A 19,085-nucleotide genomic window follows, 5' to 3' on the forward strand; every position below is an offset into this window, starting at 1 on the left:
TAGCTTCATATTTTGTTTAAATGGACTTGGATACTATATTTTGGAATAGAAGTGAAATTACGATATATATATATTATTGGGTAGATTTGAAATATATTATGACAGGTAGAACTGAACATCTTTAAAAATCTTTTATTTATCTCATATTGGAGCATTTTTGACTTACACCAACAAACGCGAATCAGTTTATTCGCATAAAAAATTATGATTAAGTTTATATAACAATATAAACAATAAGTAGTATTACTGTATTAGTATAGTTATTCGCCCTGCAGCACAAAAATTGAAGGCTTTGATAAACCACGTCGCGATACAGTGATGATGGCTTATTGAGACTGTACAGATGGTCCAAGAAGCGACTGTGATACGTTGAGTACCTTGGAACCGCGACGGACTGAGTAGACGCTGTGACGGCGGTTTAAGGACGGGGTCCACGTGCCGAGATGCTGTGCACGCTGTGGAAATATTGTCAACAACAAAACGGTGTACTCAGCATAGTCCCAGTAACGTATTTTACGTTATCGATCGAATGGAACTTGGAGTTCCGATATTGATAAATCCGTTGTATGTCTGTGACATTATTTCTTTATATAATCAACACTTTAACTGTAAACCACCTACCTTTGAACGGTTGTTTGAAGTGCCTAACCTCCTTGATAAAACCGATCCTATTCTTTTTTGCCAAGAACTATACCTTATTTTTAAGACTCGTTAATTTATTTTTTCACTTCGATCGATTATAATATGCAGATACCACGACGTCCGCATACAGCCAATTGTTTCCATCGTTGGTACACAATATTACATTATTACACCGTACAAATCGACATGATATCGTTATAAATCGTTTGATTATGATATCATAATCCACGCTCGAAACGTTATTGTTCTTTTTTGTCGATTTTAACCGTTGTGATGCACTCACGATGCTTACTTTTTTTTTAAGTTACATCAAAACGAAACCATTACAATATTTATCAGGTTTATTGTGACCTTTATGGCCGTTTTAATAACGGTAAGCACGGAAAACATTATTTCGCGTTCAAAAACGTTGGCGGCATTGAATTTCCTAACATAAACCACTGGAATACAATAAAATATACTCTAAGACGAAATGTTATTGGCTTCTACATTGTTCTATATATATATATATATATTATATTTGCCGTGTCAATAATATGTGGCCGAAATGGAAGTCGGGCGTTGAGCATGCCGTTCAAACAGAAACGGTCCGTCGTCAAAGGCGAAATCGCCCACTGGACGTGCGAATTTGCGATCCGCGATTGTACCGTTCGTTTTTACCGTCGCTATACCGCGTTATAATGACGACGTTACAGCAGTGTACAACTAAAAATTATAGATGTCTGTCACCAGCTGTTTCGCGTCTCCGAAATAGAACAGCGAGGTAACATAATAAAAATAAAATAATAATACATTATATATTATACATTTGTAATGCCATTATTGTGTGGTACGCACATTTTGGAAAGTGTGCCTAGAACGAATCACGGAAATTCGTCGAACGTTCCACCGCCGTTATTGAAAACGATACACCTCATAATATTGTATTATACACTGCAGTACACCGGTGGCGCCATACATTTATCTGTTATTTTATCGGCTGACGGGAAAATCGTTTAATTGATAATAAGCGCGTTGTGGATATTTGCAGTGACATTGGATTACGTCAACGCGCCGCTGCTACGGTTGTCGCAAAACCGTACGCGTAACACACTCGGTCACGTCGTAGTACGGCAACAATAATATACTACTACTACTACTACTACTACGATAATTGACGAAATTAATTTGGCCCCGATGTTTTCACGATTACCGTCATCGATGTGACGAGTTAATTTGATTATAAAACTTTTTTTCGCGGTGTCGTTCGACACGATAATATAATAATAATACAATATATTATAATACTATAAACGATAGAGTATAATATTATGTATATTAAAATGTCTACGCTGCAATAACGTTTCACTCGTACGCGCGACATAATCACTTCGACGGCCTCGCGCTCGTCGTCGTCAATAATAATAATATAATAATATATTATATTGGTATAACATTTATGTCATATTATTGTATTTGAAAAACAAAATATTTCCAGTCATATATACTTGAGTGCGAGTTCGGTATAATATATACGTGTAGGTATACCTATATACTACAATGTTGGACTAACCGAAATTGATTTACCGAAATCCAAATCACGCGAGTTATCTCACTACACGTCAGTATATCCTTTTCAATAGGTACGTATATACTTTTTAAAGTTTTCGTTTTCGTTTTTTTTTTTAGAAAACTTATATTTGAAACGGGTACTAACCCATATTATACGCTTCGTGTAAGTGCGTGGTCGTAAGACGTGTCGACATAAAAGTTGACACGTTTTATCACGCACGATTGAAAAATCGAAAAGTCTCAATTCTCGCAAGATCCATTGAATGGTTTTAAATCAAAAAAACACACGAATGATGTACTTCAGTCAAAATCGAAATGCCCTGTATGCGCACGTTAAGACGTTTTTATGACCATTCGAGTTTCAAACGGGGCCGAGGACAATAAAAATAGTGCGGTGGGGGGTACGGGGGATTAGACGGAAACTCGGAGAAACGCGGTGCGTGAACAGGCCATAATATTCGAAAACAATCGTAACCATAAAAACGGAATTATCGGTATAAAGCACGCGGCGTCGATTCCAATTCCCTCGCGTCCCCATCACGTCCACGTCGACGTATGTATATAATAATATGTTTTTACGACTCGTCCGCCGTCGTAATATTTTAAAAAAAGGCCGTTAAGGGGCCAAACAAAAAAAAAAGAGGAAAAAATAATAATAACGACGGTAGTAATAGTACCAGACGGCCATAAATCTCCTCATATAGGAGGAAGCAGGCCGGCGACACGCAACCTCCGCCACCGTCACGCGATAAACGTTTGTTCGCGGAAGAGTAAATATTATAACATACTACCATTATTATATCGATAGTGGCGTGACGGTGGTGGAAGCCGTGATAAAGTTTCAAACTTTATTGTCCGAACGACACAAATCGCTAAATTTATATTCTATCGATCAATTCTGTATTTCACATCTGTCCGTTATTACTGACGACGACACCGATCACGTCAACCTGGTTGTGGTTAGTGGTCGCCCGATTATTTATTAATACTGCAGTTATCATCCGTACACGTTGAGTGATAACTTATGAGTCAAAAGTGAAGCGTCGTGATTCACGTCACGTTCAAAAAAATCAATAACTGTGTTCGGCGGTACTACGTTGAATTGTTACGAGATAAAATTGTAAAATTGATCTATAAACATTTCCTACGGTGATATATGAAAATAGGAATAATGTGTATCGAAACCAAACACTAGCTAAACATAGGCGAGTTGTCTTATAGAATTAAAATCACGATAATAACGAAAAATTACTAATCGTATTTTATAATATTTCAATATTCTTACGTGATAATAATATGTGTCTGCTGTTGGTTTGGTATTATACAAGTATAAACCCGTAATCCGTATATTACGTTTTCATCAGGTAGCGGACCATAATATATGTGTTGGTGTTTTTACGTTTGGGACATTAAGTAAGTAGGTATGCAAATATTGTACTAGAAACATCGTAAAAAACGCAGGCAATGCTTATGTACTGGAAACGTTGATGGAATTTGCGGAAAAAGTGTTTGTATACAACTATAAAGTAAATATATGTAATAGGTTGCGTGTGTGTGCATAATAATGATAACGTTATTATTCGTGTAAAATAATACGTCCGCTGGACCGCGCGTTATAAAAATATAAATAGATGAAACACGACAAAAAAAAAAATGGAAAAACCTCTCGTAAGCTTGCCAGAGAAGTTTTACGGCGCCTTCTGTGTTTTACGAGCGACGATTATGTAATATTGCACCGCGTGACAACGTCGGGTGGATTGTGCTACAAAGAATCCCCGAAGACGGTCGTTAGGCGCAATCTCGTACCCGACTTCATACTGGCCACTCGACCTTATCGAGCTTGAGGTCTGCGTGAGCGAAAAACATTACATTACTATGGTGATTTATAGAGTATAATACAACGATAATCGCGCTGAAGGCGACAAGAATGATGGTATACGTCACCGCCATATGGTAGTAGGAACATTCACCGTAAAAATAAAAACGCGATTTTGTACGAATTTTGTTATGATGAAAATAAAACCAAAAAAATATATATACTTATTATATATATATATATAGTTATATACTGTCATCAACGGCAATACATTTACAAATTACAAATGTACCTATAACCTTCTAACCATAGTAAAATGTATTGGGTGAATAATATAATTAATATATCGGTAATCGATGAATGGTCAGTAATACTGCCAGTTGCCACCATAATATTATAATATAACTGTCTGTGGCACTATTTAAATGATTGGAATTGATTTAAAATATTAATATTTATTACAATTATAATGTTTAACAGATATATTAATTATCAGTGTCAATTGAAAAAAAAAATATTATCAGTTTTTTTCTTATATAGACCCACGGTTGTGGTGAAACGGTTAAAATACCTGTTTGGCGAATACACCCTCATTTTCGACGGTCAGTGATACAAACACACCAAACCGGGGTTAGATGTATATACGCAGTAGACACATTTCAGTTACTGATAGGGGCAGACCTACGTCCTACACACATTTCAGTATGAGCGAGTTGATTCACGTAACTTTACCTACTTTATATATATATATTAATTGACTTTCTGAGTTCATTCGGAAGAAGTATAAATTGATTTCAAACATATAAGTACATATAGTTGATTTTCGAACTTCAGTCTATATTAGTGCTACCCACGAACCACCACAGTAGGTTGGCTGACAATTCTTCAATTTCTTTATACTTATTTATTAAATTTGATCAACCGTCATCGTAGTATAAAGTAAGGGCATATCGAGGGGAAGGAGATAATTTGAAACACATCGATGTCAAAAATCGGGTACCTTCCTATGCGGCTCGATTATACTCGTACACCATTTCTCTCACGAATACTGCTATTTTCCTGCATATTTCTACTGACGTATTGTGCGCAATGAACAGATAATATAATAAGCTCGTGTACCCGTACATCTCTCGATAGATACGCACAATCAATTATCGCCGGTATCGATATAGGCGATAAACAGGTAGGTACTCGACAATCGAATCGTATACGCAGCCACGGGATTTGGTCTAAAAGAGGATCGTCTGTCACACTACCGACGAGTGACGACGACAACGGGCGCGACATCCGTCGTCAAAATACCACATTGACGTGTTCGCACAAACGCGCACTGTATATGTGTGCATAGGCGATGATACGCTCACTGCAGGAGAAAGCCGACTCCTTCCGCGTCCACGTCCGCCGCCTTCACTACCAGCTCGTCGACACCGTCCGTCTATCCATCTATAATATACACTCGAGTATAATGTGTATAAACCTACTCGTTTGCGTATAATATAAGTTTATCATAATATATATAATATAGTCTATATAAAGTGCACGCACACCGCAACGTCATGCGATGCACTGCTGCAAGTATAATAATAATATATATACCCATACGACCACCGACGTCCGTCATCGAGACCCGCGTCTCTCTCTCCGCCGTCACCGTCGTAATTTATGTGACCGAAAAGGATACGGATAGCCACGCCGCAGTCGTGTGACCGCAATGGCGAACGGTCGGCAGCTCCGGTGACACGGACACGTCCAACTCGGACCGTCCGCGCATATTAAAAACGTCATTCCCATATACCTATACATAACGCGCACTATATTATCATCGTAACACCGGTCGGTCCCGAAATGGACCTGAGCTGGCTGCATGCTTTGGGCATGTACGTACGACGTATATATATATACTATTATCATACCCGTGTCGCGTTCGCAGTAGTATCTTATACGCTGCTGCTGCTGCTGCTGCTGTTAGCAAAGTGCACTACGTCTTGTGCGACCGTTTAATATTTATAGCTATCGGTATATATATATAAATGTTATTATTATCATATAATATAAGCACGCGATTTCCATACGTTGCACATGCACAGAGTCTCTCGGCCGACGACGCAGCGTGCCATATATATATATATATGATATTATATTTTATATACGAATACGATATATTATTGTATATTCGTATAATATATTATAAATATATTATATTATAATATGTATGTAATGCGCGTATAGGAGAACGCACGTCCGCTCGTAAATTGGACTCGAGTTTAACGTACGGTATAATAATAATGTGTGTATAGGTATATATAGGTTTAAACGATGACGAAGACGGAGTTCCACGACGCGCGACACAGCACTCTGTATAATGCGATATATTACCAATATAATATATATATACGATATTTATATTTATATTATTATAATATGACTGGAGAGGACGTAGTATAACCACATGTGTGTATTGCCAGTTAGTTGCGGCACTGTTGTTTTTCTCATAACATATTCTATTAGTGTATGGAAAATCTACCTTACCGGATTCATATATATATTATACTACAGTATATTTATATAATTAATATCAGAGCAAATTTATTGTTAATCGAATTCGTAGAGGAGTATTTTTCATATCGTTATTTTCAATTGAATATTTAAATAATTATTTTTTTTTTCAAATTCTTGTATTTCGTTTTAAAACAATACGTTTAATAAGTCAGATAGGTACGTCGCAATATGCGGGTATACGACGTAGTACTCTAACCACTGGTGTTGCATATTATATTGTTTTATTGCCATCGTCGTGTTCGGATTGAAGTGGATGGTTTAGGTCATCGCCGCAGTTTTTATTACATTTTTTATTGTTTCACGCGGGTCTCCTGTGGGTGTTGTATCATTTTGACTGTTGTTATACGTTGCATAACTTCATAATCGGACGATTGCGTTATTATTGAAATGACTTCATGTCGGTAGACCAATAAGCTTTAAAAATTGTTTAACGTTTAACTGGGTGTGATATACTCAACACTTTGCACTCGTTGCAGTGTATATTTTGAATAATTTTTTTTAACAACGTCCAAAACAATTGGCATTAAAAAAATAATACACTCTCAGACTAATTGCAAAAATATCATCAGACATATTATACTAAGATAATCTACACTATCATCGACGTTTAACTATTGGGCTGTTAGCCTTTGGTAGATAACTCTTAAAAAACCATAGGAATTGTATTTTTTTAACATAATATTATTGGACCCACAATTTTTAAAATATATACTTGATGGGCCTATATCGAATTGTAATCAATCGGATAAAGTTATATCAATTTTAAAAGTATACGGTATATTTATTGAAAATATATACCTATAATTACATTTTATTAACAATTATACTGCAATTTCGCAACAGTGTGTGTGTGTGTATATCATCGTTAATCATGTATAAAAACAAAAATATTGACGCAATATCTCTGTAAAACATATAATTTATTACACACTATTAATTATAAGATCAATACCTCGGAGTGAAAGTTCTTTTTCTGACGTTAGTAAATAATCACAAAATATCACCGACGAACAGCACTCATTGAGCACTAAATAATAGTGTTATTGTGGAAATTAGTGGTCGAATTATTGTTCAGCCAGCTTGTCGTAGTCCGGGATAATACACGGAAACGCGGTCGATCATTTCCGAGTATATTATATGCATGTCAACTTTGCGCCCCTCACACTGTTTGCTTAAGACCAAAACCGTTTTATTTTCAGTCCAATACAATAACAACAAAAGTAATAATAATAATAATAATCTGCTTTTGGTCGACCAGACATTGCAGTACATCACCATCACGATTTAAACACAGTGATGGTACGCATATTGTCATAGATTGTTATTAATATTCAATATATAGTCATTGTATAACGACACTTATTCGCGTCAAATAGCCAGGAACGAACAAAAGAGTAACAGAAATATTATATATATTTATATATTATATTATTATATTCAACAATATATAATATGAAATCGGGTGATGTATATAATATACAGTTACATAGTTCAATATTTTTACAATAAATTCATAATATATATAATTTATGTTATTACTACATATTTTATATTATAATATTATATACGAATCGAATATGTATATATATATTTATATAAAACATATAAATACATATTTTTTAAATTCTGACATTAATAATAATATGAAATAATAAAACCGAATAACAAAAAAAAAAAATAAATAAATAAAAACAAGGTAACGTAGTCGATAACAAAATAAAAATATATATAATATATATAGGTTCCTATACGCAATAACTTATTATTAAACCAATAAAGATAAAAAGCGGATCAACTATATGACATTTTAGTAAATTATTTTTTTTTGTCGTTCAGATGAAATAAAAATTATAACGCGTACCTATAGAACGTAATAATAATAATAATAATAATAAAAAAGCAGCGTTAATAATAGCTGGTGTATGTATATAATAATGTACTCGGTTATTATTGTTGTATATGACAATAATAGTATATATTGTGTATTGTATACATATTATTATAGAGATAAACGTAAATAAAAATAATAAAACAAATTTCGCTAATCATCAGCTAACAACACTCATCGCGACTAACAGCGGTACGACGATCGTAATAATAATAATAATAATAATACATTAAACAAATCGTTAAGACTTTCCGCGGCGGCAGAGTTATGTGTGCGGCGACGTTCCCAGTCGCGGGGCGGCAGCGGCTGCGGCGGCGGCGGCGTACGGCGAGTAGGCGACGGCCGGGAAGTACGGCGGCAACAGGCCCGGATGTGGCGGCATGGCCAGCGGCGAGGACGGGTAACCGGACGGGAAACCGTACGGCGAGTGATGTTTGCCGGACGCGTACGGGTGGTACCGGCTGACGGCCGCGGCGGCCGACGGGCTGAGCGGCGGCGTCGGGTACGAACGCTGCAACAGCGGCAGCGCGGCCGCGGGGTCGGAGGTGTGCGTGCGCAGGTGTTGGAGCAGCTCGTCGGACGTGCCGAACCGCTTGCCGCAGTACGACGGCAGGTCGGCGCCCATCCACGAACACACGTACGGCAATTGGCTGGCGGCCGCGGCCAGCGCGGCCAGTTGGGCGTGTGCGTACGCCGCGGCCATCGTATGGTGGTGGTGTTGCTGCTGGTGCTGCTGTTGGTGTTGGTGGTGAGCAGCGGACTGTTGGTGATGGTGGTGAGCGGCTGCGGCGGCAGCGGCCGCGGCCGCCACCGTCTTCGGGCTGGCGTCGCATTGCGTGCAACCGGCCGGGCACGTGGCCGCCTGCTGCGGTGGTTGTTTGCCGGCGGCCAAGTGAGCGGCCAGCTGGCAACCCGCGCAGTACGGGTCGCGGCACGGCAGCGGCGGCGCGCCGGCGCCAGATCTGAAATAGGGGCTCATGAGGGGCGATCCGCCCAACGCAGCCATGTGGTGATGGTGATGCGGGTGCGCGGACAACTGTGGGTGGTGGTGCGCCGACGGGTAACCGGCGGCCGCCATCAGAGCGGCCACCGATGCGGCCGACGACGACGAATGTTTGTTGTGCGATTGTTCACCGTGTTTTCTGCTCGCGGCGGCCGCGTCTTCCGCCGGCGACTTGCGACTCGAAGCGCTCTCTTTGCTGCTGCACCGGTCACCGGCGCCACCGATGGCCACGGGCGTCGCTCTCCTTATGGTCGCGTCCAGGCTGATCGACGTGGCGTTGGCGGTGGCGGCGGCGGCAGCGGCTGCAGCCGCGGCCACTTCGGCGGCCGGTCGGAGAACGCACGATTCGTACGGTTTGAAACTCGACCGGGCCGTGGTGGCGACGGGGGTGATGGGGGTCGGCTGCAGGTGGTTGTGGACGACCGACGTCCGGCCGGGCGGCGAACCGCTGTTCGAACAGGACGACGACGACGACGAAAGCGACGGCGAACGCTTGTCCCGGCCGCCACCGCCACCACCGCCTCCGTGGTCGGAAGACGACGATGACGTCGAAGAGAGTGACGACGACGTTTTCTTGTGGTGGTTGCCAATCTTGTCCGAGTTTGTCTTGCCATTCTGCTGCGCCGGTGCGTCGGATCCGATCTGACTGCAAGTCTGCGCCAACAGCGCCAGTGGACTGTTCTTGGCGTCCAACTGAAATCAGAAAACAATAATACGTTATTGAAAATGCTAACGGAAAGTACACTTTCGCAGTGTATTATTGGAGAATATTTGGAACCGATAAGGTCACGGTAGACCCGTTTGATGATAAATTAAAAGGACTACGTAGTGCGCATTGCGTTGGTTTGTGCACAACGATATACAAGAAACGTGAAATTCAGCTGTAATACTTAAAATTGTGTACACATTGACCAATATATAACTACTACTACGAACTAAACGATTTCTTCTGTATGGTATAATACACTCAAATATGCATATTATTTAAAAAAAATTTATAAGTGTAGATTGGTTTATAGCTTAAAAATGAATGATTTTTTTTTTACGTTAGTTCGCTGTTTTTTTTCACGTTCGTGTTCAATTTTCAAATCCACACAACTGTACTCCTTTTTTTAGATTTTTATTTATATTCAAAAAACAAAAAACAAAAAAAGTACACGTTATTGTAAAACCAATAAAATGTATTTACTCTACTTTTTACTATAACGAAGCGTTATTATTCTAACATTATAAAAGGTGTTTTTGAATTATATTATTCTCAATGGATTTCCTTTTAAACTATTCTTATTTGTTTTTTTTTTTATTATAATTTAGTAACGATCTATAAATATTATCATATTATATGATGTATTATTTGCTCCATTAAATATATAATATACGTATCAATGACTAGACTAAAATGCAATACATACATAAAATACTGTACGCGTATTCTAGTTTTCAATAACATCGTTTTCCCAGCGGTATAATAAGGCCGGGAAATTTCAATAATAAACCACATAATATTATCATTCCCAAAACGCATTCTACAGAATAATATGTAATCCTTACATGCTCGTACGTTTGTGTTTTGTGTATAGTGTATACGCATAAAAATCTGCAAGCTCCCGATGCACGACAGTAATCATCGTACCTACGTATACTGCACACGTATTATTGAAAACTGATTTTTTTTTATTCTTTACTCCCCTCTTGGCCATAGTTTCATTTTACGATTCTATAATATATTAATATGTGGTTTTTCAGTTTGTTCTCATGTTCGACCTCCATGCCGTTATGGGTTAGCGTCACGTGCCCGTCGTTTACACGATGTATACCTTGCCGATATTGTATTATCACCCGTTATGGCACATTTAGTAAAGACTTTTTTATTGTTTATACGACAAAGATAAGTTTTCGGCGTTGAAGACGTTGAAATCATGTAAACAGTACTTCAGACGAAAAACAATTAACGCGGCCATATTATAGTTGGACGCAGTTTCCAATACGGTTTCAAACAATTTATAATGCGATCGCGGAGTATTGTTATACAGGACACGGACAATAATAATATTAATAAGCCATCTTAGTGTGCACATGGGTAAAATTTAAGGAAAAACAAATGCTGTTGATAATATACATAGTTTATAAGCGAAATACATTTAGAATTTGGTAATATTTACCTACTTGTAAACGTATAGACGTATATAGTATCAAAAAAAAGTATTTTATTCTACTAATTGAATTGTCTTTTATGTAATTTATAAGAGTTAATGACTAGGTAATGATTATTATACGATAATAAGAGATTAAAATTAATAATTGTATTATGTACTTAATGAATAATTAGTATGGCCTATTAAATGTTTAAATATATTAATATATATATATATATAAGAATAGGATTAAAATCCGGGAGGCCCTAATCCCAGTCATTTCAAGAATGATTTTTGTATTTTGGAAATATTCAAGTATTCGAATCTCTAATTATTACTGTAGTTATAATGACTCATATTATTATTACTAATTTATCAATTTTTAGCGTTAATTACCTATATAATGTATATCAGTTGAACTATTTTAAAATATTTTATAAATAAAAATTAAATATTTGTTTATAATTAATATTTCTTTCATCAATATTTAATATTAAATGCACGATATATATATATATATTATTTTATACAATTATGTAAGGAATGAACTTCGCGTGGAATTTTAATATAAACAACATTTGCACATTTCAAACAAACGAAAATTTTGTGGAACGAGCTACGAGATAAAAAATATTAAATATTTGTCCATTAGCCGAGATCCGATAAATTTTCATTGGTTTTTCATACACATTCGACGAGACGATAAAATTTTTGTGGAAGCAGAAAACTGCATTTATTAAAATAATAATATTTACATAGAGTACTCAAATTCAATGAATGTACTAACTATTCAAGAAACAGAATAATAACGCTGTTTTAAATATGACAGTATCTATGTTATACAGTGCCAATTTTTTTTTATTTTTTAAAAATTTAATATAAAATTAGAGTATAAGATAACTCTTGACTTTTTCTAACTGTGCTATGGCACAACCGTATGATATATGGTTTGTGCTTTGGTGACTGACAAGGCGAAGTCGATTATGGATAAGAACAAATAGATATAAGAATTACATAGATATTACAATAATAGATGTACAAAAAAAAAAAAATTCAGATCATTACTGTTCATTAGGCCGAAATGCGTGGTGTTTATTAACTGTTTGTGTAAATTAAACTCCAGCCGGATAAGACACATTGATAATTATACGTATGTTTTGATTGAAGTTTATTGTGGTATATGCGTACCATTACATACAATGTGTTTTATTTATGTGTTTGTGAATGACAGGCATAATACTCGTATATAACTATCGTAACATCGGAGTAGATAGGTATTATATTAATATTATCTGTTGGTATACAAGATATCTATTATTTTATACACCGGCCTCGTCGACAAGTTTCCGTCGCTTAGATGGTTGCATTGTTTTGTCGTGAATACGTGATAATATGTGAGCGTGTCAAGCGTGTATAACGTGTGTGCATTCGAATCGTTGCAAAATGTTTAAAAAAACAAGATATTTTATGATGCGAGACGATAGAACGGACTTTTATAGTTGATAGAATATATCATCGGGATACGACTAAAATATTTAGAAATTATAACGCCGTCGGTAAATTAACTCGTTCGTCTCGTTCCGAGGGAATTTCGTTCGTTCGATGTCTATTTTTCTCTGCGCTGCCGCCGCCGTTGTCATATCTATGTATAAGGTATACGTTAAACCATAACACATTAAGAATAGGTACGACGACGGCGATTACGACTGGCTGATGTACCTTTGTAATAAATCATCACAACCAGACGTCTGACACCAGTGGAACCAGAGTTGTGCAATATACTTAAATATATTGTGACGAGGGCGGCTGTGACGTTTTCCCGGCGAGAATAACAGTGTGGTAGCGTACAACATAGGTTGTTTTACGGAGGAGGTTATGCTAATAATAATTTTCCTGAAATTACACACCACTAATATAGTCTCCATAGTCAGAAGAGAGGATATTTTTAGTAGAAATATTTTTTCACGAAAGAAGACAACTCGGGTGTCCTCTTAACCCTCCCTCCCGTGTGTGCCACTGGCTAATTGTGGACGGAAGCCGGTAGAAAGAAAAACGTAGCGAAATTTTCTCGTAGCAGGTACCTATTATTCTATCAATGTCTCTCGGTGATGCAAATTATGCTTTCCAACGTGTATTGCCGACACAATAAAATATCATAGCCTATAGTTGGTTTGTTAAGTATCATCGGCAGGAAGTTATTCAGCTTTATATATTTAGGGACACGATTTTAAAGCTTATATTATATTTCCGGTATCGCTGCAACTAGTTGTACCGGAATGGCCAGTCGACTTGAATTATAATATTATAATATTATGTATATCATCGTGATTACTTTGCGGCACTATACAGTTGTGCACGATTTTATCTCGTACAACCGACACACACAGACACCGAAAACGCGTTGAGACTTTGAGAGGATTCTGTCGATCGGTCGTCGTCACTGTCTCTTACTCTATATTTACACACACACACACATACATAGTGGGGCTGGTGTATTTTGGGGAACGATCGGTATAGACTCGTCGCGGAACGTCGTACTGGACGGCGAATACTTCGAATACCTTATCTGCGTAGTATTGTTCGGTGGCGGTGTCGCGGACGAGCCGAATATAATATTATACATTACGGCAGTGTTGTCGTGGTCCGTTGCCGAAGACTATTCTGTTAATTTCGTTTAGCGCGCGCATGGCAAATAGTTTTTGCGCAAATAATCGCGCGGTACGAAAATAGTCGGACGGGTTAACCGATTGTCGGAAATCGGAGTGAAGCGAATAATAAGAGATTAATAACATTATAACGATAATAATCAATAATATTAAAGACCGGTGCACAGATGATGGTGACGGTCTTCACTCAAATATGTCGGCCGGCCGTCGATGGCAAGTTTACGCATTGTCATATTATTATCATTATTGTCGTATTATAGTACAATGTACAAAAAATATCGAAACGCACGACGATAAATATGTCGGCGACGCGCATGAATTCTCTCAGTCGACCCACGGGTATACACGGTATTTTCTTCGCGCGGGCGTCACGCGTATCATGCTTTGAACCTTTTTCTCAGGGCCAATCGACCCCGCAGTCGGCCAATAATATTTAAGACACAACTATAAATGTCACCTAAGCAAACAGCATTCTATATTGGTATATTTCTATACTCATCAATAATATGCTACAGCACCTGTACACCGTTAAATTATAGAATAAAAAAATCAAAAGCTCGGTTATTAAAAATTAAATTACTATCGTGCACAAAAAGATAACCTAACCTATCCTTATTTGTGTATGCTTATTTCGAATTTTTAAATAACACGATGCTAACCTATATTATAATAAATATATCATAGGCTATATATTATATTATACATCTTGCTATCTAAAAAAATATTCGATTGTTAAGTGATTGGTTTATTTCGATATGCACTCGGTATTTTTCTGCAGTATAAAATGTTTAATATTTAGACTTACGGGCATTTATCGAGTTTATTTTTGCTTGTGTATAATATATGCACATGTGTACACCTAACATTTATTATAATATGCAGACGACTAACTGTGTCTTACGATGCTCGGGTGTGCATAATAAACACGCTTGTGTCGAGTGATGTGCAATAAATTAGCGCACGTCCGGTTAATATAATACATAATATTATGATATCGACAAATTATAACGTTTTATGCATCCCGTTCCGAGGAGTACCTACAGTGAGTCCGTCTCGAACGACCGATCATCACGGTGTTACGGCTCGCCGGACGTATTATATTATAATGATGAAACAGATATATACACGTCGTAAATAATATTTTATCGGCACTATAATATATTATTATGTACTCGGGCGAATGCTTTTAGAATAAACTATTACTCGTCGCCATGTTTATAGTGTATATACATTATAATAATTTGTACCTCAGTACTCCTGGCACGGGATCGTAACGAATAAAAGTCGGGCTATTATATTTTGTATATTATAATTAAGTGTGTAAAACGTAAAATAATAACGCGCCGAAAACTAGTTATCTGAGCTGTGCAATAAAAGTAATATTGCAGGTATCGCTGTTATAAATCCTATGCCGCCGTGTCAAGATGAATTTAAAGACCCGCTCCCAATTAAAGTTACAGCGTGTCAGCGTGAGCGACTGCATCAATCGGAATATATAGTGAAATCATTGTACAGAGTACAGGCATTAGACACGCATCGCCATCCATAAACACTACTTTATCTGTGGTAATAACTTATAACTAATAATAATAAAATGCAGTTTTAAGTCAGCGAAAAAAAAATTAAAACCGTCAACATTCGAGCGCGGTATTCATAATATTTTATTATATTATAACATTGATAAGTATGAACATAGCACCTCCAGCAAACATCAATTTTGACCTTTCCGACACGCGATTTGTTAATATAGAATTCGCACCTAGTTAACATTTTTTTTAACGTTTAGTTTTATAGGAAAAATTTTTATGATGACAAATACTGATGAACGCCGACAACAATTATTGTGCCGATGCCAGTCAAAACCCGGTCGAAAAAAAATGATTATTTTTAAATTTTTGTCTTGGTCTCTACAATTATTAATAATATAATATTGTTATAATGTAATATCATCAATTTTCATTTTACACCACCACGCCTAGAACTAATCGGAAGGAAGAATACACACCTAATACACTGACCAAAATATTATACCTATACAATATATCTATCAATACATATATTATTATGGCACGATGTACGCGTATTCGCTGTCATTGATGCAGTCATATAAATGCTCATGCAGTCGCGATAGTCCCGTCGACGAACTGGATAAATAGGCAGTCAGAATTATTATATTTCATATAATATATTATCTTGTAATATAATACACGCGGCAGCTAATAATATATATATATTATATATATACATAGGTTGATAGATGTACACACCTCTCGTTTCAAATCGTTTTCCCCTCGACATTCCTCCTAACCATCTTAACCATTTTCCCGTCGATCGTCAGAGTTTACCGCCGCCCGTCGACACGTCAAAGTCCTGTAATAAGCCTAGTGCGCGCAGGCGCGCGTGTGTAGACATCAAAAACGACGACAACGACAAGCACTTCTCTGCAACGAGCGGGTAGAAAACCATTAACGAACTGACGACAGGGGTGGTAAAAAAATACACTTCCCCTCCGCGTGTCATTATCGAACACACACGCGCGCGCCCGGGCCGTGGCGTAATCGATTTGCCGCCGGCGCTCAAATACAATTTCTCGCGGCGACGATATTATATTATTATATTAGGCGAAGACGTGAGCCGTTCGACGACGTGTAGGTACCTATACTATATAATACTATTATAAGGACGTATCCTACAATATTTATTGTATGTTAAAATATATAACGTTTATACAATAATAATTCATGGCAAAGTCGTGGATTGGTTTTTAATTTTTTTATTTATTTAGCTTTCGCACTCCTGGTGTACGCGCTTTGTTTTATACATAATATTATTATTATTATTATGTGACACGGTGAATCAATATTGCACGCGAGTTTTCGGGAATAAATCAAGTGTAGAGTTAGATATAGCTTCGGCGGTGGTATTTTCCCTCCCGTCCTGCCACGCACAACCAACTCGATGCGTATTGTTATTATTATCGTCGTTGTGTCCGCAGGGGGTTAACGTCCTCCTTTTCTTTTTCTTTTATTTTCATGGCTTTCCGATCAACCGATTTGGATGCTCAATCGCTTTATATAGTGTATAGATAGAGATTCTAAGAGATTTGTCGCTTTAAAGTCGTTTAAATGAAAACATTATCGTTGCCATTGTATAATGCGCATTTGCAATAATCTCAAAAATATATTTGTCATAATTGCTATCGAAACTACGCTGTTTTCGAAAGTTTAGTTTTGACTTGACGAACTAGAATATAATAAAGCAGATTATAGTATTAGCATTACCACCAACGCGAATTCCGACAGAAAATTCCGCTTCAGATTTATTCAACCGTGTACCTACGCAAAACCTTTTGATTGGTTGTGTAATAATACAATTCATCAGTAAAATACGGGATTTACTTTAATTTTATATATTTTTGTTTTTGCGTTACACAATAGATCAGAATCGTTATGGCTTGTGATCGGATCTATTGTATACTGATTTTCAACAAGCCACTAAAAATGTATAAATTTGTTAAGTTCAGGTCAGACATTAATGAAACAGTTCAAGGTTCCTATTCTAAAAATTTTTTTTTAGATGCATTCAGTATTTAATTACATACACGATTTAATTGTTTTTATTCTTTATATTTTTTTAGTTAAATCGTTTTAAAAATAAAATTAAGCCGCTATATAGTTGAGCAAAATATACTTTGATATTTGAACACATATAAAGTTTTGAATATTTATAATTTAAATAATATCTCCAATTTTAGTTAAATGGTTCGGACTAATCTTATTTTAATTTTAATGCAATAAAAAAATCGTTGAAAAAAAATCTAATAATTTTTGGTATAGGCATAAAAATGGCAATAATAATAAAACAAAATAATGTTCCACTTACCGACGGTAGAGGAGTTAAATAATCCGGTCTCAGGTATTGGTTTTCGTTACTCATGATCATGGTTCGCACTGCACATGCACACTATAGTGTGGGATTCAGCGTGTTACACTAGGTGGATGAAAATAATACGGAACACCCGCGGTCGAAATTATAATAGTAAAAAAGTTTTTCGTTAACAATGTTTGCAAAAATATAAAATCCGAAATAATTTATTACAAATTACGGGCGTGGAATCGCACAGACACACTGGAATATTATACAATAATAATAATAATATTATTAAAGTACGGTCGCGGCGAAACGACTGTGGCGTACGGCAAACGACTGCGCGGACAGACGTCGAACGTTGACGATCTTCGGTGTTGCACTGCCGCTGAGTTCGGTGTGGCACGAGTGCGGCGGCGGTCTGACGACGCGCTAACGTCGTCCGCAAAGCAGTCACCGGACGGTGGCTCCGTCTACCGTCGGCGAGGGCGCGCGCGCAACAAATCACTTTGCGGACGAATGCGGTTCGCGTGAACGGTCGCACGCGATTTTCGTCGAACGTCGCAACCGCCACATAAACCGCGGTGGAGTCAAAATCTGATAGTGTATATTATGAGGGTGGTGGGTGTGCTATAGTAACGCTGAGACGGTGTTACGAGAGAGAAAGAGAGACGAGAAAATCGCAAAAGAGGTGTAATATGTACCTACCAAAATCTCGTGTTCAATGTTGTTTAGACAGATGCGTAAGTCCGTAGGAATAACCGGGAATTTTCGGGCTCGTTGCAAATACCATTTAATTAATATGCAATGTGTTACTTTAGGCCCGTTCGAAGGGCTGCACGACATTACACCTTTGGTGAATATATTAAAATGAGAAATAAATTTGAGCGAAGAAACTGTTCGATGGTAGGACGCCAAAGTGTATTATAGCTTACCCGTAATTATGTTTATTTTTAAT

General features: G+C 37.3%; 1 protein-coding gene across 1 annotated transcript; it reads right to left on the reverse strand.

Annotated features, from left to right (window-relative positions):
- Positions 1–8,046: 8,046 nt before the first annotated feature.
- On the reverse strand, positions 8,047–18,555 carry LOC132932009 (zinc finger protein Elbow-like). Its single transcript, XM_060998172.1, has 2 exons — positions 18,143–18,555; positions 8,047–10,152 (listed from the first exon to the last, which is right to left on the reverse strand). The coding sequence occupies exons 1-2, from the start codon at positions 18,200–18,202 to the stop codon at positions 8,722–8,724; spliced, it is 1,491 nt and encodes a 496-aa protein (XP_060854155.1). The 5' UTR covers positions 18,203–18,555; the 3' UTR covers positions 8,047–8,721.
- Between the last annotated feature and the right edge of the window lie 530 nt (positions 18,556–19,085).

Source organism: Rhopalosiphum padi, chromosome 1 (assembly GCF_020882245.1).
Source record: "Rhopalosiphum padi isolate XX-2018 chromosome 1, ASM2088224v1, whole genome shotgun sequence".
Taxonomy (NCBI): domain Eukaryota; kingdom Metazoa; phylum Arthropoda; class Insecta; order Hemiptera; family Aphididae; genus Rhopalosiphum; species Rhopalosiphum padi.